General features: G+C 39.8%; 1 protein-coding gene across 2 annotated transcripts in view; it reads left to right on the top strand.

Annotated features, from left to right (window-relative positions):
• Positions 1-9,552, top strand: part of SRRM4 (serine/arginine repetitive matrix 4) — a 255,499-nt gene extending 245,947 nt beyond the window's left edge. For both annotated transcript variants that reach the window (XM_073559475.1, XM_073559466.1), the window contains 3 exons: positions 441-551; positions 1,709-1,852; positions 8,320-9,552. In XM_073559475.1, the coding sequence (XP_073415576.1) occupies positions 441-551; positions 1,709-1,852; positions 8,320-8,575 (511 nt within the window). In that variant the 3' untranslated portion in view covers positions 8,576-9,552. The remainder of the gene's footprint in view (positions 1-440; positions 552-1,708; positions 1,853-8,319) is intronic.
• Positions 9,553-23,489: the final 13,937 nt, after the last annotated feature.

Raw genomic sequence — 23,489 nt, 5'->3', positions numbered from 1 at the left:
TCAAATTTTGCATAAAAAACACATGATAAGTCTGTTAGTGCGCTGTATTATTAAATGGGCTGTTGGCTAATACAGCATTACCATCTGTCCTTATGGTGAGGTTACTTTGTCATTAGCAAGGTTGTGTAAAAAATGGAGATTTCAGGACCATCGATGGCATTGCAGTATGACAAATCAAATTTTAGGGAAAAATTCATTGAAGCTAGCTAATTTGATTTTCAAACATTCAATCATCTGTATTGTTATTAGAGATACAGAAAAGGGTGCTCTGTTATGACATTTTGGAGAGCATGGGATGCATATTTTGTTCTTGCTAACGACTCCTTTGCTGTCTGTGTCTGTCCCGGTTTCCATCTATAAGTTGTTATAGGTGATAAATGTTCAATTCTGGTAGCATTATTCATCCTGCTCTTTAACATAATCCGGATAAATCATTGCAGGTCATACTCAAGATCTCCCAGCTATTCCCCTAAATCAGCCCGGAAGAGCACTGGAAGTAGAAATTCACGAACAAGAAGAAGCCCTAGTTATTCTCGCTACAGTCCCAGCAGGTACTTTGTTAAACTGACAATAAAATTCACAACCATGACTTATTCAATGAAGTTCAATAGTGTTTATGCTTTTAATAGGTTACATAGTGTCAGTAAGTTATACCAACCAGATACTTTGTTGGGCCAGATTTTGCTCATGTGCATATAATGCTGTGTTGTAATGTTGAGATGTTTCTGAGTCAGATTATCTATTTTATGCTTTCCTGTAAAAGTTTAGCAACAAGCCACTCAACTCCTTACCGCTCAACGCCCATTTTATATACAACTTGCTCCTGATTGTAATATGCTGACCACCAAGTGTTTACTTAGATTGCCCATAAGCAGTTCGGTTGACCAATATCTCTCCCGACCCCTTTCTATTTGTCCAAACATAGTTTGACTGCTGCTTATTGCCCCCAAAACCTAAAAGATTGGGTGTTAGTATTCAGCATGTCAAATCTTTCAATTTCTCTGACCTCAACTGTCAGAAGAGTCGGAAGGACCCATACACATTAATTGAACAGTCTTTAAAAAATCAGCAGTTTCAGATAACTTAACTCTAATGTGGACACCCAATCCTAGCTTTAATGTTAGATTGCTTTTTCAAAATGTGTTACAAAGGGAAATATTACAAATTGATGGAGTCATAAAAGAGCTTTTTTCATCTTTATAATAGTGTATATTTCTCAATATGTGTACATCAATTTTTGGAGTAAAACATAACTTTAAAATGTTATATCAAAATGGACATCAAATATTCTCAAGAAAAGTTGGTATGGTCTGCTCTCTCCAATGCATTCATTGGTGTATGTTGCAATAGTTAATTATGGAAAAAGATTGTGCAAATCTGACATCTGCTCATAAGTAAAAAAAAAAAAAAAAAAAAAATCAAAATGTGCCAGCATTTAGTGTGAGATTTGAGCTTATTATGATATTTTATACACATCTCAATTTCTATCTTTTGTCAACCTATCATTCACTGCTTTGCTTCTAATTGGTATTAAATTATTGAGTTTATTGTATGAATATCCTTTACGCAATCTACTCTCCAATGAAAACTGATAAAAAAAATCAATACTGAAGTAAAAGAACAGATTCAATTGCAATAAGAATTTTACTGTCTTCATTATTAAAAGTATATTCTCTTGAATATCAGAATTCTAAATTAATTCCAACAGAGTTCGAGAGAGAAGCGGCAAGTATGATTCTGCCGAAAAGGAAACTCGTAAAGGAGGTCAGAGGGCAAGGCGCAGCTCTTATTCACCTATGAAAAAGCGTAGAAGAGATTCTCCTAGTCACCTGGAAGCAAGAAGGATCACTAGGTAATGGACGTGATAAAAAAATATGTGAAACATCCACAATCAATGATGGTTTCGGGAGCCATGTCACCTGCTGGTGTAGATCCACTGTGTTTTATCAAGACCAAAGTCAGCACAGCCACTTCATGCTTCCCTCTGCCGACAAGCTTTTTGGAGATGGAAATTTCATTCTCCAGCAGGACTTGGCACCTGTCCACACTGCCAAAAGTAACAATACCTAGTTTAAAAACAACAGTATCACTGTGCTTGATTGGACAGCAAAGTCGCTTGACCTTAACCCTATAGAAAATCTATGAGGTATTGTCAAGAGGAAGATGTGAGACACCAGACTCAGCAATGCAGACAAGCTGAAGGCTGGTATCAAAGCAACCTGGGCTTCCATAACGCCTCAGCAGTGTGTAAGGTAGCGCTTGTTATTCGGGTTGGGGATACTCGCTTTGCAGCCAAATAACCAGGTCCGGCAAGGGTTTTTCATAAAACATCAACATAGTCCATGCGGATAATTCATCATCATAAACCAAAGCAATATGCAACAGTCTTACAGCAGTCAGCAGGGTATCTTCACAGTGGAGCTCTGCTCCCCTTACTCCTTTGGTCACAAAGGCTATGCTTCATCCAGCATACAGCTGCTTGTCAAGCATATAGGCCTTCACTTAGAAAAGAGAAGAAGCCAAACCTGAATGTAGGAATATAGATGGTCACCCAGAAATTTCTATATGGTTGTACAAAACATCTATAGGGTACAGCAATTGAGATCACTTTTCCCATAAATGCCATACCCTGGTCACCTAATATGGTCCGTAGCCACGCCCACCGGATCACATGGCTATGACCTTATCGCAGGTCCTACAGCCATTCACACACATACTGTTCACTATGGGCGTTTTAGACACATGCCCCTTGGTGGATTTGTAGGTGATTGGTTCCACCCATCTCCCAACCACCTGAAGGCTTCCCTAACACATTGGAACAGAACATCAGCAGTAGCCCTGCTGATCAACACATAATCAAGCCTTCATCCCAAGGCCACCCACCTTGGGATACATAACGGTCATTTAGGATCCTGCTCCTATTACCACCCTGGATATGGCTATACACCCATCCTGGGACACCCACACAGCGCCCCCTAGCAGACACAGTGGACACTACACCACAAGTGCCACAGACTGATCGCCTCCATGCCACACCACATTGATGCAGTAATTGATGCCAAAGGAGCCCTGACCAAGTATTGAGTGCATTTACTGAACATACATTTCAGTAGGCCAACATTTCAGATTTTAAAATCATTTTTTCAAGCTGGTGTTATAAAGTATTCTAATTTACTGAGATAATGACTTGGTTTTTCATTGGCTGTAAGCCATAATCATCAACATTAATAGAAATAAACATTTGAGATAGATCACTCTGTTTGTAATGACAGTATATAATGAGTTTCACTTTTTGTATTGAAGAACTGAAGTAAATTAACGTTTTGATATTCTAATTTTGTGAGATGCACCTGTATGTGAGATATACACTATAGAGAATCTGCTATTATTGTGCGGATTGAGTTAGTAGCCAAGGTGCAGTTGTTTCCTATAACTAGTAATACTGATAGTAATTTCATAGTGAAAAAACACTTGCCCTAGTTAACAACAGTAGCCAGTGGTAGGGAATAGAGATGATCAAACTGATCTGCAGATAATTGTCTTATAGTTGCATTTTCCTGAAATTCAAAGATCCCTATGAATTGGAACAGTTTGCATGGGTTGACCACAATAAAAAAAAAATGTCTGGTCCCATTTCACTCAATGATGAAGAGACACAAAGTGGGCTAATAACATCAGTTATGGCCAGGTGGGCTTCCTCATTATGTATCACATCACATGGTCTAGTACAGAAACTCAGGGAGGACTATCAAGGCCAGTATAAAAGATGAGTACCAGCCAAGCAGTTCTATTTTATGCTTTTACAGCATATCGATAGAGGTCAGATCGTACAATCCACCTAGGGACAGAAAAAGGACAAAACTGGATTGTGTTGCACTACTGCACTAAGAGCAGCACATGTAAAATGGGAATGGTAGTCATTTTGTGAATAATTATCCCAGGATTTAAGTGAGCTAGGGAAGTGCTGCACCTGTATAGTCAGTGTAACTGTGAATTAATTGATCTGTGATATAAGGCAGTAGCAATAGAACACTTTAGTAAGTGCATTTTTTTAATCTTCATATACTGCAATTGTAAACAAGGAGGATACTTTAATACCCTGCATCCTAATTTTGCTAGTAGACAAGAATCCTTAAACCTAGGCTTAGGTGTCACAGGCAGAGAAACCATTTTTTTCCAAATACAGGTTACAAATATCTACAAGCCAAAAATTTAAAGTCAACTGTCTATGTCACAAAGTGTGCATGTCGTTAAAATTTTTTAATTTTGTTGCATACTTTTTTGTTCAATGTTATAGCCTAGACTAGTGATGAGCGGGCAGTAAACTGCTCGGTAGCACGGTACTCGAATCGAGCACGTTGGAATGCTTGGGTGCTCAACTCAAGTACCAAGCCTAATGTAAGTAAATAAAGTAATCAGGATTTTTCCAGGAGACCGGGTCCAGGATACCCAGATTACTCTGTCAGCCAGACTGTTTGTGAGATATCTCTCTCTCTCTCCACATCTACATCAATCAATAACCTACATCAACCAATCATATGTACACAGCCCCCTCCAGAGACCTAGTCACAGCAGCACGGGGGATGTCAGGAGAGCCTGCCGCAGTAACACAGAGGATGTCAGAAGAGTCAGCCACAGCAGCACAAAGGATGTTTCCAGAGTTCCTCTGTGCTGCTGTGACAGGCTGTCCTGACATCATCTGTGCCACTGTGGCTGGGTATCTTGATTCAAATGTGCTTATTACAGAAACCCAAACACTAGAGCACCACACAATACTCAGCCCTGCTTGATACTCAATTGAGCACCAAAATGCTTGATTGAATATCAAGTAGTGCTGAACACGCTCGCCCATCTCTACCGTACATGTGATTTGAAAACAGTGACTTGTTGCAGGTGCACATAGTTGGTATGCAAAACTTACAAACTTCTCTTGTCTCTTTCTTTTTATGAAAAGGGCTGGGGGGTGCATTTTTGTTTTAACTCTTTTATAAAATGGGCACACTTACATTTTTTGAATACTTGTTTTAATGGTCCAATTTATTAAAGCACCACTCCGGTGTTTTTTTTATTTTTTGCATTGAAGTGGTGGCACTAATTTAAGTTCCCTGACCCAGTGGTATACTTACCAGCTGCAGTCTTCAGCTGTTCCCGGTGCTGCTCCAATCCCGATCCGTCATTGTGTGACCCCAACTTTTGACTGACCGAAAGTCAGAGGTAACGGTCACAAAGCTCTCAAGTCTACGAGAGCATCGATTTGGTCTCCTTCTGTCTCTAATAGACTTAAATTGAAAGCTTGCGACTGCTACCTCTGACTTCCGGTCAGTCAGAGTCGGTATTGCAATGGCTAACCCAGCAAATATTTGAGCGATCCAGCAAGTCACAACCTGCAGAAGACGACAGGAGCATCACTGAGAACAACAGGTAAGTATAATACTAGGGGTAGGAAACTTACAATAGTGAAATCACTCGAGCAGTGAAATAAAAAAATAAACACTGGGTTGGTGCTTTAAATGACACCACATTACCATGCAGCATGCTCGTTAAGGTTGAACAAAAGTTTTATTAGTTGAATTTAGCAACAATACTGCAGGCTGTTGTAGCAAATTATGTACCGTGCGTATACCTAGCAAACAGCATAGCATTCTAAGTTAGAGGTTAATGGTGTTTTAAAAAACAAAAATAGAAGAGTTAATACATTCGACACACAATTTACTCTTTGCATACTGGTTTAATTATTCTGTTTTTACACTTCTGTTCAAAGGGAATCTGACACCAGGTTTTTGCCACTTAATCTTAGAACAGCATAATGTAGATACACAGCAGACCCTGATTCCAGAAAAGTATGACTTTCAGGACTGCTTAGTGTAGTTTTGATAAAATCACAGTTTTATCAGCAGGAAATTATCAAGAGAGAACTAGTAAACTTGCTACCAGGTAATCAAGCATATTTGTGAGCTCTGTTTAACCCCACCCACACCATTGATGCACAGTTTTCTGCGTACACTATATATGGGCAGAAAGCTGCCAGTGGTGTTGGCACGGATATACATAGCGCAACAATCAGATAAGTGATATATCTGCAGCAGATCAAATAATGACAGCAAGCAGCCCAGAAAGTGACACATCACTGGAATCATGGTCTATACTCTTATATTATGCTGCTCTCAGATGGGATGACCTGGTGACAGTTTTTCTTTAAATTGTCAAATTGAAGACATTTACACACTGCAGCAATATAACAGCCAGGCTGATGTTGCAATAGCTTTTTTGGTTGTCACATGAACCCTTGCCTCATGTTCCTTGCTTTCCCATCCACTATGCTGTAACATCTGGATGCTGCGGGTTTGACGCTGCAATAATATGTAGCACCAAACCTGCAGCAGTTCCTGATTGTGGGCACATACCCTTACAGTCTTTGCAGTGTTGCAATTAGAAAAGAACTGAATTTTGTTTGCACAATTTGGCAAATTCAAATTTAAAATCAATCAATGCGAGTAGGTGATGGACATTTATCTAGATGTAGAGTTTGTTGCAAGTTTTAGACAATATTCTTCAATTAACTTTAATGGGGAAAGTTGAAATAGGAAATTAAAGTAGGTAATGACACTGGGAAAACATTTGCCATCTTTTTATTTCTAGATAGCCTAACCAGAAATAACAGGCAACAACAATTTTCAGGATATTGCAGATTTTATATCTGCTGCTAATAAAGCTGGAGTCACACATAGCGACTTACCAGCGATCCCAACAACGATATCAACGTTTCAGGATCGCTGGTAAGTCGCTATGTGATCGCTGGGGAGCTGTCAAACAGACAGCTTCACCAGCGATCAGCACAGCAATGCCGAGCGCGCGGCGTCGCTGTGTTTGTTAGCGCTGATGCCATCCCTGTAAAAAAATAGAATTAAAATAAAAATTATTGTTACTCTCACCTTCCGACGTCCCGCGCAGCCATCCCGCCTCTCTCCACACTCCCGGTCCCAGTGATCCTTTGCACGAGTGACCGCGAGACTTCGCGCTCCCGCGAGACCGTGACATTCTCACGGTCATTCTCGCAAAGGATCACTGGGACCGGAGCGTGGAGAGAGGCGGGATGGCTGCGCGGGACGTCAGAAGGTGAGAATAACAATATTTTGTATTATTTTTTACAGCTGATCGCTGGTCTCCCGCCTGTCACACGCAGCGATGCGTGCTGGCCAGTGGGAGATCAGCGATGAAAAAAAGTCCAGAGGTTTCTTGCAGTGATCGGTGATACCGGCAGGGGGGCCGGTCGCTGATCGCTGTCACACACAGCGATCTCGCTGGTGAGATCGCTGTTACGTCACAAAAGTTGTGACTCAGCAGTGATCTCGCTAGCGAGATTGCTATGTGTGACTCCAGCTTAAGCCAGTATGACAACAAATATACTATTCTATAGTATCTCCTTAAATCATTTGAATAATTGTTAAAAAAGTTGTCTTAAAGAGGTATCCTCCACCATAACCAGCACATAAAAAATGCTGACAATGCATTCCTAATACAGCATCTGACAGAGAATACAGCTTTCTTGTGCAATAAAAAATCCTTGTGAAAAGTCATATTGCCACTGCAGGACATATGCAGGCAGTGTTATTATAACATATATAGTGCCACAGGTCAGATTTGTAAAATGGAAATTGATAAAGAATGCTAAAACTGGTAGTAAGGGGTTAATATGCTTATGTTTTAGTAGTTGGTATGAAAAAGGATACTGTAGTTCTTATGAACACATCAGGTTCCATGCTACATGGATGCCCTGATGAGATTTTTTATGTCTGATTTAGCACATTTGCATACATTTGCATATAATACGAAGACAAGAGGCTTTAAGTAGACACATTTGGTTCAAAACTACTATATGGGCTAACTCCTGTAAATCACATAGTCCTAGATATATTTATTTCCTCATCTAAGCTTATATTTGACATCCATGCATTTCTCATAAGTCTACATGATATTTCATGAAATAGTTAATTTAAAATTAATTAATGAAAATTCCACACGTCTTTTTTGTGTGTTCTTAAATTTCTTTCAGGGGATCAGTAGCAAAAGCCATAAAAGAGGCTTCGATCAGATATGTATTTGAAATAGCCATCAAATCTAAAAAAAAATGTAGTTCAGTAATATTTCATATGAATTTCCAGTAGAGAGCAGCAGCACTGTATATTCTAAAAATAGGCAGGATTTTTCATAACCTCTCCTGTCCTTACATGGCACTTGTGACCTAGAGCAACTTGGCATCTCAGTTTTGGGAATCCATCACAAGCTGTGCTAACGTGTCTGTCATTCTCCTCTTCACAGTGCTCGAAAGCGTCCAATCCCATATTACCGGCCAAGCCCTTCGTCATCCAGCAGTGACAGCAGCACCCCTTCTTGGTATAGTCTAAGAAGCCGGTCCAGAAGTCGCAGTTACTTTAGCCACAGAAGCAGTCGCAGCAGAAGCCACAGCAGTAGAAGTCGCAGCAGGGACTGGAATAGAAGCTCATGGGAACACAGCAGAAGTCGTAGTAGAAGCTGGAGCCGAAGTTCTGACTCTTGTGATAGCATCAGACGCTGATACTCCTGCCTGAGTTTCCCTGTTAATCATACAAAGTTCTACAGCACGGCTAATGAAATATTTATCTTAAACATCCATGTCCACTGGTATGCTTCTGATAATCATACATGTGGCAAATTCCCTTTAAAATACTAAGCAAAACTGTTCTGAGGCTCCATAGGAACACGTGAAGAAGTACCCTGTTACAAGCAGAGTCATCACCTGTCCTATCATTGTAACGTACCTTTCACCAGTCTAAAACGTGAGGTCTTAATGATTCTTATACACTCCATTAATGGCAATCATCTGGTAAAATAATGTCTCCGAGGCTAAATATAAAATCAGCTTACAGACACCACCAGGGCCACGAATGTCAATACCATGTGTAAGCATAAGACATTCCTTATAATGAAAATTGGTTTCTTTACAGACACTTGTTTCCTTCTAGTAATGACAGGGTTTAAATATATCCATTTCCAGGCAAGTTGTACACTTATGAAAGTTTGAAATTAGGTGTAATTTTTAGACATGGTACTTTATTGTGAGCATCCATCTGGGCTGCAATAATCCAGCATGTCGATGTTCTCACAAACATGGTACAGATTGACACTGTGCTGGAATCCTCCGTATACTTTTCATTCCCACAGTAGTACAGCACAGTAGATCAATAATTCCTGTACCTTTATGAAGAATCGAAATCAGGTTCAGTCAGCTCTGCACTTCAAAAGCCATTATTATTTATATTTTTATTTATATTAGGACAAACATATAGAAAGTTGAAAATGTGCGATTCCCTGCCTAAAGAGCTTACAATCTGTGCATTTTTCCCCAAGATTATTGAAAAGTTCATAGAAATACACAGAATCATATATAGAATTTGTGATATTTATGTTATAATAATATTTCGGGGGGGTGCAGGACTGTCTCCCTAAATGGGTCATTTGTTGCTTATGAGAAGAGTGTCATTGTTCCTTTAAAACAAAGCTGGAATTTATGGATTTGGCACGTTTCTCTCTATTTTTGGACATGGCACCCAGAGTTTGGAATGAGTCATCTTTTGTCATATTTTGTTAAAGCCTTTGTATTAATGTTAAGTTATTATTCATAATTATTAATGAGTGAATGAATTTACTGTCTGAGCCAGAAAACTGGAAAGTACAATCCAGTCTACCACCAACCACTTCATTGTACAGAACCTCCCGAAACACAGGAATTATGGTTAATGAATAATCTTACTTACTCTAAGAAATTTTCACTGTGTCGGACTGTCAGATAGCTATTTTCTAAGTTGATGGAAAAGTTCAACAAAATAAATCGAATAAGGTAGGACATAGTTAATTGCTTTTTACTTTAACCAATTCATGACCTTAGACGTACTTGTACCTTAAAAGTGGTGTCCCTGCCTTTGATGATTTAATCAGCCATTAAGAGCTCAGCGTATGTTAACCTGCTAAATCCTGCTGTCCGTCTCTGACAACGGCATGTAAAACACGCACCAACAGAGGGGTGCGTCATTCCATACTCCCATCGGCACACCCGTGACATGATCGTGGGGCGCTTAGCTTATGTCTTGCCATGACAGCCTGGGGTCTGCTGAAGACCCTTGTGCCTGTCATTATGATCCTCCTGTGAAAGCCAGCTCATGGCTTGCGTTCATAGGAGATCTTGATTTTAGCTATACATAGCAGTGCTTAGGTACTGCTATGCATAGCACAAGCGATCGGATGATCACAGCTTCAAGTCCCCTAAGGGGACTACCAAATATAGCAAAAAGTGAGAAAAAAGTTTAAAAAAATACGAAAAACATAACAAAACTCAAAAGTTCAAATCACCCCTTTTTTGCACTATTAAAAATCCAACATTTAAAAAAAATACACAGATTTGATATCACTGCGTTTGTGTCCAAGCTATCAATATATAAAATAAAATATTCTTATTGGTAAGCAGCGTAACAAGAAAAATAACCAAAATGCCAGAATTACGTTTTTATTGCCTTTGCAACATTGCTGTTACATTCAATCAAAACATCATGTCTGCCCTAAAATAGTATCAGTAAAACATCTGCTCAGGGGGAAAAAATGAGTCTTCACCCAGCCCCAGATTCCAAAATATGAAAATGTTATGGATCTCAGAAAATGGTGACACAAGCAAAAAATGTTTCACCACTTACCGTATATACTCGAATATGAGCCGAGATTTTCAGCCCGTTTTTTTGGGCTGAAAGTCCCCCTCTCGGCTTATATTCGAGTCATATACACCGGGGGGTCGGAGGGGGAGAGGGGGCTGGGGTGTCAGGTCATACTTACCCGTCCTGACGCTGTCTCTTGAGCCCCCAGCTTCTCCGCGCTCTCTGTTCCTGCCTTCAGCGGTCACGTGGTACCGCTCATTAAAACTCATGAATATGCGCATATTCATGAGTTTTAATGAGCGGTATCACATGACCGCTGAACGCAGGAACAGAGAGCGCGGAGAAGCTGGGGGCTCAAGCGACAGCGTCAGGACGGGTAAGTATAGCGATACTCACCTGTCCTGCGTCCATGGCTGCTTGCTGCTGTCTGTCATCGGTCAGTGACTTGAGACAGCAGAGGGCGCGGTGACGTGATTAGTGCGCGCCGTGCCCCCTGCAGTCTGAACGTCACTGACTGATGACGTGGCAGATAGCGGTGAGCAGCCATGGACGCAGGACAGGTGAGTATCTGACACCCAGCAACGGAGAGGTGAGTATGTCATTTTTTTTATTTTTACATTCTGCAGCAGCGGCAGCACATGGGGGAATAATGTTTAGGAGCTTCTAATGGGGGCAGTATATGGGGGAATAATCTATGGAGCTGCTTATGGGGGCAGTATATGGGGGAACAATATGGAGCTTCTAATGGGGCAGCATATGGAGAATAATCTATGGAGCTTCTAATGGTGGCAGCATATGGGGGAACAATATGGAGCTTCTAATGGGGCAGCATATGGGGAATAATCTATGGAGCTTCTAATGGGGGCAGCATATGGGGGAACAATATGGAGCTTCTAATGGGGCAGCATATGGGGAATAATCTATGGAGCTTCTAATGGGGGCAGCATATGGGGGAACAATATGGAGCTTCTAATGGGGCAGCATATGGGGAATAATCTATGGAGCTTCTAATGGGGGCAGCATATGGGGGAACAATCTATGGAGCTTCTTATGGGGGCAGTATATGGGGGAACAATCTATGGAGCTTCTTATGGGGGCAGTATATGGGGGAACAATCTATGGAGCTTATTCTGGGGACACCATATGGTGGAATAATCTATGGAGCATTTCCCACCCTAGGCTTATACTCGAGTCAATAAGTTTTCCCAGGTTTTTTTGTGGCAAAATTAGGGGGTCGGCTTATACTCGGGTCGGCTTATACTCGAGTATATACGGTAAATAAAATATGAAAACTATACATGTTTGGTATCTGGGTACTCGTACAGACCTGGAGAATCATATTGCCGATTCAGTTTTACCGTATAGTGAACATGGTAAACAAAATAAAAAACTATTGTGGAATTGCACTTTTCTTACAATTTCAACGCACTTGGAATTTTGTTCCCGCTTTACGGTGCATCACATGATAAAATTAATAATAATGTCACTCAAAAGTGAAACTCGTCAAGCGAAAAACAAGTCCTCAAATGGGTTTGTGGAGGGAAAAATAAAATAAAGTTATGGCTCTTGGGAGGTAAAGAATGAAAACGAAAAAAAAAAAACAAAAGTGCAAGGTCATGAAGGGGTTATTATTTGTTTTAACATGTACTCCAGAAATAAGTAATTTTACAAATTAATTAGGCGGAAGAAATTCTACTAAAAAGGAAATTTTCTATAAATTAATGGTTCCTCATCTTAGCCATTTTTCTTGATAGTTTATTAATCTGCACAGTCATTTTATGCTATAAAAAAGGTTTCAGTTCTGGTGGATCATACCTGAACATGTCAGGATCTGCAAACACAGTGTCTGAACCTCCCATCTGATGTATATGCTCATGACTAGAGATGAGCGAAATTGTTTGGGATTTGAACACTATTCGTGCCAAATGTATGTCTTATGATCGGTTCCGAACATATTCAGTAATTTCTACTCCGATTGACTCTAATTATGTTTGGCTGTGTTCAACGAATATTGCAAAAACAATTCTCCATTCCGATCGTATACGAAACCTATTCCGAACAAATTCGTTCATCTCTACTCATGACATGTATCGTATCTTATTTAGTCCCATTTGTGGGAAAAAACACATACAGTATACTCTAATAATTTCATTTGAATTTCCAGCATGTATAATACCTTTCCTCTGTAGCAGCCAATGAAAAGTCTGGCCAAAGGCAAACTTCAAGTTCACAGTGGATTTTGGAGCACAGATCACATTTTCGCCATTCCAGCTTTATTTCTTTATTTAGAAAACTAGTTTTCTTAATAAGACAACCCCATTAGGCCTAAGTATTGAAGTGCTGGCTTGAAATTACTAAGAGGCATACTGAAGAAGATTTACTGGTGTGTCGTAGCTTTAGGGTGAACGCACATGCTACAGGTTTTGTGGCAGAAATTTCTGCAACTAAAAATAGTTTCCATTAATCTAAATGAACTCATTGTATGAACTTACCCTTAAAGTGGCATCAGAGGGTTTGATATAGATAACTTTCTTCATAGCAACAATTTTTTCTAGCTGCCAACAGTGCCGAAAAAACGTTTGAAAACCTCGTGTCTTCGGTTCTGCCATAGTTCTGGCAAATCTACCACTATGTGCTCTTTGAAAATCAAACAGAGCAAAGAACATTCATGCCTCCATGCCCTATCATTCCCCTTGTAGATAATCTAAACATTCATCATCCTGACAGTGTACATGTTTATCAGCTCTGCCTTCGGTACAAGTGGTAATTAAATGATGTTCTGTGACTTTGTATGTCTATTGTTCAGCTTAGCCAGAGCCATACTAAGCACAGATCAATTCTTGCATATGTCGGCTCTTTCCATCTTTTCTCAGCTTTAACTTTGTGCTGGCTGAGATTACCCGGAAAGTATGAATTATCTATAATCAATACTTGTGCAGAAAAAGAAGTTGCAGCTATAAGGCCGGGGTCACACTGCGGTATGGCAGGCCGTTAGACGGACTGTGTTACACCGCAGAATAACGCGGTGTAACACAGTCCGTTAATGCTGCCATAGACCCCCGTTGTCAGGCGCATGCGATGTGCCGTCATTCAGAGACGGAGCCTCGGACGCGGGCTGCGTGGAACAGGCTGGTTAAACGTAATGTGAACCTGGCCTAAGAGATGACTATTATTTTTTAGTATTACTCCACATTCTTGATAGTGACCTTTGATATCAATCATATCAATCAAGACATGATTGTCATCTACATGATTATTACTGTATAACTCCATTCACCGGATATCACCACATCATCATAACACAATATCTTATGTGTGGTAATCCACTCAGTATTCCCCTGAGTTGCTTTCAATTATCTGGCAGGGCTAGATTATAAAAATATGTTTCTTTATAATGACATGTTTTGTAAAATCAGAGTTAAAAATTAAATAAATAGAACGTCAATATATGGCACATTGCGCTAGTATAGGACCTTTAAGTTGTAAAATTGGGTAAATTTATGAAGGTATTCGTTGGAAAGCTTTTTTTTTCACTTTCCAACATCCACTTCCTCAATTCGTAACATGATTACCCCCCACAACAAAAAATTGATGCGAAAATTTTGATTGAATATCAGGTATACAATGCAGTCTTCACACAATACAAGGTATCTGCTTTCTTTACTTGAATTTTCACTCAACTGTATGTGTTAAAATTGTCTAAATTGTCTATTCCATAGATATTTAAGTCATTTTGTTGATTGCACATTAACAATTGCCATGTAGATTGTACCTTTAGTTGGCCATACACATTGGATAGCCATGTGCTATGTTTCCCAATTTCCCCATGGAAATGGAGGGAGAAGAGTGGGCAATGCCAGGTAATTCAGGTTATGGCTAATATCTAGATAGAAGAAATTGATCTGGTGTAGGGATGTGCCCGTACACATTAGCCGGTAGGTCAATCCAACTGAAATCAGCAAGACTAACTGTTCATGGGGGGCCTTTATAGTAAACATATTTCGTTATTTCTCATCCCTGTTCACCAATAAGGTTAGTTGCAAAATAATAAGATGTCAAATGCAAAGCTCTATTGTACCTGCCAAAGTATTTTGGCAAAAAGGAACAAAGCACTGTTGACTTAAAGAGGATGTCCACTACTTTCACATTGATAACCTATGATTGACATCCGCCAATCAGCTGTCATAGGTGACGGCGGCAGCGGACGCCGGCCGGAATATCTCACTTGCCGAGCTGCACTCTCTGTTTGTAGTGGCTGCTGCAAGGTACTACACTATTGATGTTGTGAGCTCATCTGTTCATTCACCTTTTGTGTCCGAGGATCTCCTTCTTCTGGTGAAGGAAGGTAGTGAGGCTGATTTGGATGAAAGAAACCAAACACCTGATCAGGTGGATTGTGACTGGGTAACGGGAACTTCAGACTGGATATAAGGCAGCCGACGCCCTTCTGAGTGGCTGGTGATTTCTCTGCTGGATTCTTGGAGTCCAGTCTGATTCCTGCTTCCCAAAGATAAGTTTTTGCTCTGCTATTGAACTTATTAGTTTTGGCTTTGTTTACCTTGTTTTTTGAGTTCAGCCATCCCCGGCCGGGGGTGTGCTGGATTCTTATTCCTTGAGCAGTGTTCTCTTTTGCTCTGCTTTCAGAATATTCTGAGTGCTGATATAGGGTTTGAAGTCTAGTGACTTCAGGGTCCTTTTTGCTTATCAGTTGTGTTGGTAATATTTTTAGCAGGGTTTTCTCGGATTGCAGACAGCAGCTTTTCTGTCCTGTCCTTTTTAGTTAGCTTGGGCCCCATCGTTTGCTCAACCTATCTTTCTATCTGTGTTAGTGTTGTCATCTTATTTCACCATCATTATATGTTGGGGGCTGCCTATTGCTTTGGGGTCTGCTCTGGGGCAGTCAGTTTTTCCCTTTTCTCTCTTTAGGCTTATTTAGATCTCCGGCTGTGACGAGGTGTCTAGGATCACCATAGGAACACTCCACGGCTACTACTAGTTGTGTGATAGGATTAGGGGTCTGCAATCCGCTAGTTTCCAACCTCTCTGATTTTCTGGGCTGAGCTTGTGTTTTGTTTTTCCTCCTCGGTGACTCAATCATAACAATTGATTTGAATAGAATGTGGATTTGCAGTACCAACCCCCCGGTTACTACAAGTACACAGAGCAGCTTGGTGAGTGAGTCATTCCGACCAGAGGCGCCTGCCGCTGACAACTTTAACAACTGATCAGCGGGGGTGCCAGGTGTCGGACTCCAGCCGATCAGACATTGATGACCTATCGACCTAACTAAGAATCGGTCATCAATGAAAAAGTAGTGGACAACCTCTTAAAGAAATTAGTTTTCGTTTTAATGGCCTAGCAGTAACTAGCATAGAAGTTGGGCCCAGCAGCAAATTTCTGTTCTCAACAAGCATTCTCAACAAGATGCATGTTTTTTTAACACCCAGTGTCAAAAGTAGATCATCAACCAAGGAAAATTACATTTTATGTGAAGGATTCTAATTTCCTGTTATTAACTCACCATCATTTTAGCTATAAAAAGAACCTGTCAGCTGATACATGCTGCTCAAACCGTGTTTGCTTGAAATGCCGCCGATAACCGAGCCTCATTATTGACTAGTCATACAGGCGGATCTCCGGTGGCTCATCCCCACCCGCTGACAGTATCTGGCAAGCCTCTGCCTATACGAGCATGCAGGCTAGCAGCATTTCAGAGACAAACATACATGGCTGTGATCACATAATGAGTGCCTGATAGATGCCGCCCACAGTTTGAGCAGCATGTGTCAGATAGAAGGTTCCTTTTAAGAAACTCTGAATCGAAGCACAACATCAAAATGGTCCATGGAAAGTACTGTAATAGATTGTGGGAGTCTTCACTCCTAAAATTGCGTTGACTTTGCATCTTTTAACCACAATGACTCTGTATCGCTGTAGTCTTTTCACTGTTTTTCTGCATAATCACTTTATATTTACAGCTGTTTCGCTTCAAATGTAATTAATTGTGCAGGGAAAGAGTGAAAAAACTGCAGTGGTACGGGACAGCTATGGCTACAAACTGTAAAAACTGCACAATGTGTGAATGCCCCCCAAACCAATTTTTGGTCTAACTACAAAGCTTCTAGTCATGTTTAAATGATCAAGAACTAAATCAAACAATTTCCTACAACTCTGGCTGCATTCACACATTGCATTTATCATGATTGGCTGCACACTTTAATAGCTGGAACTTCAGTGAGTGAGAAAAATTATTCTATGTATGAGACTGCCTGAATTATCATAAAAAAATAAACCTGATTGTTGTGGGGTTAAGGTGGCAGGTCATGTGTTTCGGGTGCTAGCAAGCCACTCTCTTTTGGCCAAAGTATTTAAAGAGAACCTGTCTTCAGGATTTGAGACTTCATACTAATGGCATGTATGTAAAGGCAGTTTAATGAAGATTAAATTCTTACATTTCTTATAGATATTCTGTTTGCCATTTTAAAGAAATCTGTGGTTAAAATTGTATGCTAATGATTCACTAGTGCAGTGGGGCAGGACAATGCACTTGTAGCTCCGCCGCCTCTCTCTCTATTCAATGACTGCCGCTTGCCTCTTGTCTCTGACTGACAAATCACTTGTTTTAGTAACATGACTCTCCTCCACGATAGCTCTCAGTCACAGACAGGAGGCAGGTGGTGAGCAGGGAATAGAGAGAGAGGCAGGAGAGGTGCAAATGCATTGTCCCGCCTCGCTGCACTTGCAGGCTATTAACATACAATTTCAACAGCACGGGCAGCACGGTGGCTCAGTGGTTAGCACTGCAGCCTTGCAGCGCTGGGGTCCTGGATTCAAATCCCACCAATGACAACATCTGCAAGGCATTTGTATGTTCTCCCCATGTTTGCATGGGTTTCCTCCCACATTCCAAAGACATACTGATAGGGAATTTAGGTTGTCAGCCCCATCGGGGACAGTGCCAATAATGTCTGTAAAGTGCTGTTGAATTAATGGCGCTATATAAATGAGTAAAATGAATAATAATAAATAAACAAAATATTTCTCTAAAACATTAAAATGGATTTCTATAAGTAAGGTAAGGATTTAATGAGCATTAAAGTATCTTTTCATACATGCCCTTAGTTTGGGGTATAAAATCATTATGAAAGGTTCCCCTTAACTCTAGGGCAATGGTGTTACTTTATTGTATTTTACTTTAATTTATTCTAAATATTTATGGTTTATTTATTTATGTATTTAATGTGAAAAATAATATTTTTCATACCCATATTATTCCTTAAAGTTGTGTTGCTTACTCTGGTTCAGAATAGGAAACAATTTTTTAGTGGAGAATCAGATTCATGCATATGATGGAATATTTGTTTCTGTTCCACATTGTATTACGGGGGAGAACTTTTCACACTTTTCCATATAATGGATCCACTAGAAATGTAATGTAAAATCTGCCTGGGATGTAGTAGACTCTTACAAGGTAAATGATGTAGGGCAGCCATCTCTACTAAACCATTATTTTCATTGACATTGTGTTACAATGCGTAATTTGTATGTTTTATATGATGCACCTCCATGTTCCTGATGTTTTATTTATGCTGCTTTAAGTTATTTATTGTATTTTTGTGGTATATTTTTGTTCATTGTATTTATTCATAATGATCTGGGTAAGAACCAACCTCTGTCCCTGATTGCTTCACACTTGAAATACACTGGTATTATTTATTTGCTAAGTCATTGGCTGCTTTATATTTATGTGTTACCTAAAACAATGTACAGAATTAGTTTTAATGGTGGCTTAAGGGTCTCATGGATTTTCTTGTTTTATGTTACATTTTATGTTTACAGTTTGAATCCTGAATCTCGATAGTCCATTGTTCTAGATCCTTGGCTCAAAGTTTCCAAATTTCCTATTTTCACAAATTTTCATCCATTTTACTATGCTTACAAATAAAAAGGATTGAGGAACAGTTAGGGACTTTTGCTGTTATTAGGATTGGCCACTTTCTCTTTTTAGTGCAGCTTTCCTCAAAACTGATCAGAACTTCTGTCCATAAATGGCTGCTTGTGGAGGAGCATGTGATCAGACTTGTACATCTGTAAGGGTGTGACAGGGACAGTGTTTTATCGTATTTTCTTAGCAGTGTAAAATGTAGAAGTGCATAGAACCTTATAGCCACTAATGTATATGATTCTTCTAATGTTTGGTAATCATGTACAAAGTTATTAATGTGTAGTGTATTAGGAAAGTATACGGTTAGGTTTAGGACATAAGGTATAGTATAGGGCATAGACATTAGATTCAAGAAAGGAAATATGCAGTGGTAGGCATATTAGATATAGGAAGTAGTGCACAGGTTTAGATAATGCTAATATGTTTGGGACCAGCCTACCATGGGAAGGGGTGAGGTCATATAAAAAAGGGAGCACTTCCTGCTTAGATTAGTTGGAGATATAGACAGAGAAAGTTTTAGTGAGAGTTCAATGCCAGAGGGCTGGAGGGCACGAGAAATAAACACTATGGCAGTCTGAGAACTTCACCAATTATGTTCAGCTGACATTTCTGTAACATATGAGGCTTATGGCCCAACCTAGGCACTGGAAAGTATGCCTTATTCCCTTCCAACAAGTGGAAGCCAGACAGGGAAATCTGTGAGAGAGATGGTTTTGGTCTTGTGAATACTGCAGAGATGGACGGAGTATCCCGGTGGTTGAAGGCGTCAGTAAGCGAAGGGAAAGCTAAAGCCGAACAAAGGAATAACATGGAAACGCACTGTGCTTTCTGTGCTTTGTCATCAATTGAACTCGGACTGTTAAGTAAAGTTGAACTGGTTGATAACAAGGGAGTGTCCCCTGGTTTGTGTACGGCTGATCCTGGAACAAAAGATATGGATGCAGCAGAAGTAAGTGAGTACACTGCATTGTACACAATGTGACACTGAGGGACTGGATCACTGTTTATTTGTGGGGTGCCAGGGTGTGGGAATGCAGCCCCTCGACCATGACTACCTTACACATCAGCCACCTTTAATGAAAAAGCAGCTTTCCCATGTGACATGTTGTACTATTGGAGGAGTCTTATAGACAGGTCTGGTCACAGCCATTTATGGACAGAAGGTCTGGTGAGTTTTTGAGGAAAGCTGCACTAACAAGAGAAAATGGCCGACCTCTTTAGCTTCAAACCTGTTTTGTAATAAATCTTTTGTTAGATCATGCTTTTGTCAAGACTTTGAGAGCCGTGCAGTAAGTAATAATTAGATAGTATCTATTTATTTCTGTATTTATTTTATCTATTTATTTTTATGCTTTTCTTGTATTAAAATAATATTCAAGCATGTGTGACATTTATTTGGTAAACATACTTATAATATAATTGTATGCGATTCGAAAAAAAAACACGCAACTCTTGTCTAAGGGTCACACCCGGTATAGAAGCTCAGCTACTCAAAATAACACAGCCCCCAGACAAGAGCGAGGTTTTTTTCTACTTTCATATGACCCTTCTTAATAGATATCCATGGCAGAACATCATAGGAACATTGATAGTTACTTCGTAGCATAACCATGCATTTACTATTAATGATGCATACCATCGCTACAAAGAAAAAGTACAATTGCACTGTAAAGAAAAAGGCAATTAAACCATGAACATCTCTTACTGTCATGGACCATTGCATGTCATATCCCAGTATCCTTGAGTGAAGGCATTGATGATAAGTCTTTCCTCGGTAATAAACCTATTGACGGTTTCGGTACCTTACTCGTGGGATCAGAGATACTGGACATCATGAACATCTCATATTGATTTCCTTCATGAGCTGTTTTTATTTGTTATTATGTGTGTTGCCTTTCTGGACCAATATAATTTTGCTATGCATTGTATATAAAGAGAGGTGAAAGGAGAGTATTTAATATTTATTTCATGTATTTATGGAAAAGTGTTCAGGTAATTGTATAGGTTTATATTATGCGTATAACAGATAGATCATGAAATCAACAAGGATCACATTTACTTTCCCACCAGCTATAGAACAATTAGAGGGGAGGATTTATTAGGTCCGGCAAGGACTGCGTCTAACGATAAGTTCCCACAATGAATTTTTGGTGAGTTTTTGATGCTGCGCATTTTTACTTTGCAAAAAATGCAGCTTATTACAGTTCCAGCAAAGAGGACGGCATTCATAGAACACCTAAGTGCGCTGCGCATTTTTCATGCCGCGTAAGCTGACCTGCGGTGTGCGTTTTCGAAATCTGCAAAATGTCACTTTGTTTTGCGGGTATTATGAGTTTTATGTGCGGATTTTCCCGATAGAATTCATATAAATCCACATGTATAAAGCGCTTGCGATATGGATTGGCACTTAAAATGCCATTCTATATCACAAGTGCACTATAAATGCACGCGCAAAACAATTTCCAAAAGAAAGCAGCTTTATTTAAAACATGACATACCAAAAAGAAAACAACGCTCTACTATCAAAAACGCAATAAAAACATAATGGGAAAAAAAAAGTAACTGAATTTAGCTAATTGGTACAAAAATTCATCAAAACATCAAAAACTCACTAAATAATAATAATAATAATAATAATACATTTTATTTCTATAGCGCCGACATATTCCGCAGCACTTTACATTTCGGAGGGGACAGACAATAGACATTACAGCATAACAATAATCACATAGATTATAACAAATACCAAGAGGAATGAGGGCCCTGCTCGCAAGCTTACAGTCTATGAGGAAAGAGGTAGACACGAAAGGTGGGTGGTAACAGTTTCCCTGATTGTATGGACCAGCCATAATGTTAAGTGTGTATCAGTACAGACATAGAGGGCTAATGGATGCATAAAGCATGTGGGAACATGATGCGGGGAACCTGGATATGGTAAAACTTTTGGCTGTGCCACACAGGGATACATTAGGTTAATATGTTGAGGCGATAGGCCAGTCTGAATAAATGCGTTTTCAGGGCACGCTTAAAATTGTGGGGATTGGGGACTAATCGTATTGACCTGGGAAGTGCATTCCAAAGAATTGGCGCAGCACATGTTTAGTCTTGGAGACGGGAGTGGGAGGTTCTCATTATTGAGGATGCTAACCTCAGGTCATCAGCATAGCGGAGAGCGTGGGTAGGGTGGTATACTGAAACTAGGGAGGAGATGTAGAGTGGTGCTGAGCCATGGAGGGCTTTGTGGGTGAGGGTAATAAGTTTATACTGAATTCTGGAGTGGATGGGTAGCCAGTGTAATGACTATCACAAGGTAGAGGCATCGGTGTATTGATTGGTGAGGAATATGATCCTGGCTGCAGCATTCAAGACAGATTGGAGAGGGGAGAGTTTGGTAAGAGGGAGACCGATTAGAAGAGAGTTACAATAGTTGAGACGAGAATGAATAAGAGAAACAGTAAGAGTTTTTGCAGAGTCAAAAGTAAGAAAAGGTCGAATTCTAGAAATGTTTTTGAGGTGCAGATGACAAGAGCGAGCCAGTGATCTAATGTGGGGGGCAAAGGAAAGCTCGGAATCAAGTATGACCCCAAGACAGCGGGCATGTTGCTGGGGAGTAATAGTGGAGCCACACACAGAAATGACAATGTCGGGTATAGGTACATTAGTAGAGGGAGGAAACACAAGGAGTTCAGTCTTTGACAGGTTCAGTTTCAGATATAGTGAGGACATGATGTTAGACACAGCGTTTAGACAATCGCCGGTGTTTTCTAAATATTCAGCATGGGAACATTCTTACACTATCACTCTGTGTTGCCCAAAATGAAAATGGTCATGGATTATTAAAAGACCAAATCAACTGAAAAGTTCAAAAACAGCTCAGATAAAATAGAAGAAAAATGACACCTAGGCTTTATTCTGAGTGTACTTACCACCACATTTTTCCATTGCATAATGGAAAGCTACTCTTGATACTCATCTTAGATGTTGTACAGAATTTAAAAAAAACATGGATGCTTTCATCGAAAAATAATGTTGCAAAAGTCCAAATGTTGCATGCAGTATTGCCATTCATTTCAAAGGAAATCAGCTGCAATGCATAATGCAAGAACTGGGCGGTATGACAATGGATTTAAGAAAGCAGCCATGCTATTCTAATACTGTACAACTTTAAAGACTGTTTCCATTTTTTAATTACTCTGCCTAAAATGTTATGGAGTTGAGCAATTCCATATTGATCACTCCAGCTAAAGTTACTTATTGGTTAAGCTTTCTGCTGCCCATCGGGATATTGTAACTGCATAATAATATAAATGGAATGGATCCTATGTGCTGGATATATCCTGTATGCTGTGGGACTTCACAAATCTTCAGTATAATGAACAAATGTTCGTATATCTATCGTAGCTTTTATTTTTAATTTTGTGTCACTGTACAAAGCTAAAATCCATGTTGTGATCTAAGACCTTCTGTAGTATTCCATTTGTTAATATGTCCACAGCACTGGAAATAAAGCATTCATATGATAAGGATTCCTTTTGTCTAATTTATTGCATACCGATAAAATGGTGAATACAGAAAGGTTTAAGCCATTAACACCCTATGACAGTTAAATGAAATACCAGGCATCGGTGTCTAACAGCTGTGGACGAAGCTGAGATCCATCAGCTGCTGTTAACCATTTCAAATTCGCACACACGCTCCAATCGGCACCCTGTCACACAATCACATGGAATCAATAGGTTACCATAGAATTGGGACATGTTGAAGTATCCCATTGATGCCATTTTAGTACTCCTATGTAGCTTAGACACTTGCAGAGCTTCACACGAGACTGCGATTTTCACTATATATTGCAATGCTGTGGT

This window comes from Dendrobates tinctorius, unplaced genomic scaffold, assembly GCF_039654945.1.
Source record: "Dendrobates tinctorius isolate UK_male_01 unplaced genomic scaffold, ASM3965494v1 ptg000003l, whole genome shotgun sequence".
NCBI lineage: Eukaryota > Metazoa > Chordata > Amphibia > Anura > Dendrobatidae > Dendrobates > Dendrobates tinctorius.
Note: the sequence above shows the minus strand (reverse complement) of the source record. Positions and strands in the feature narration are given on the sequence as shown.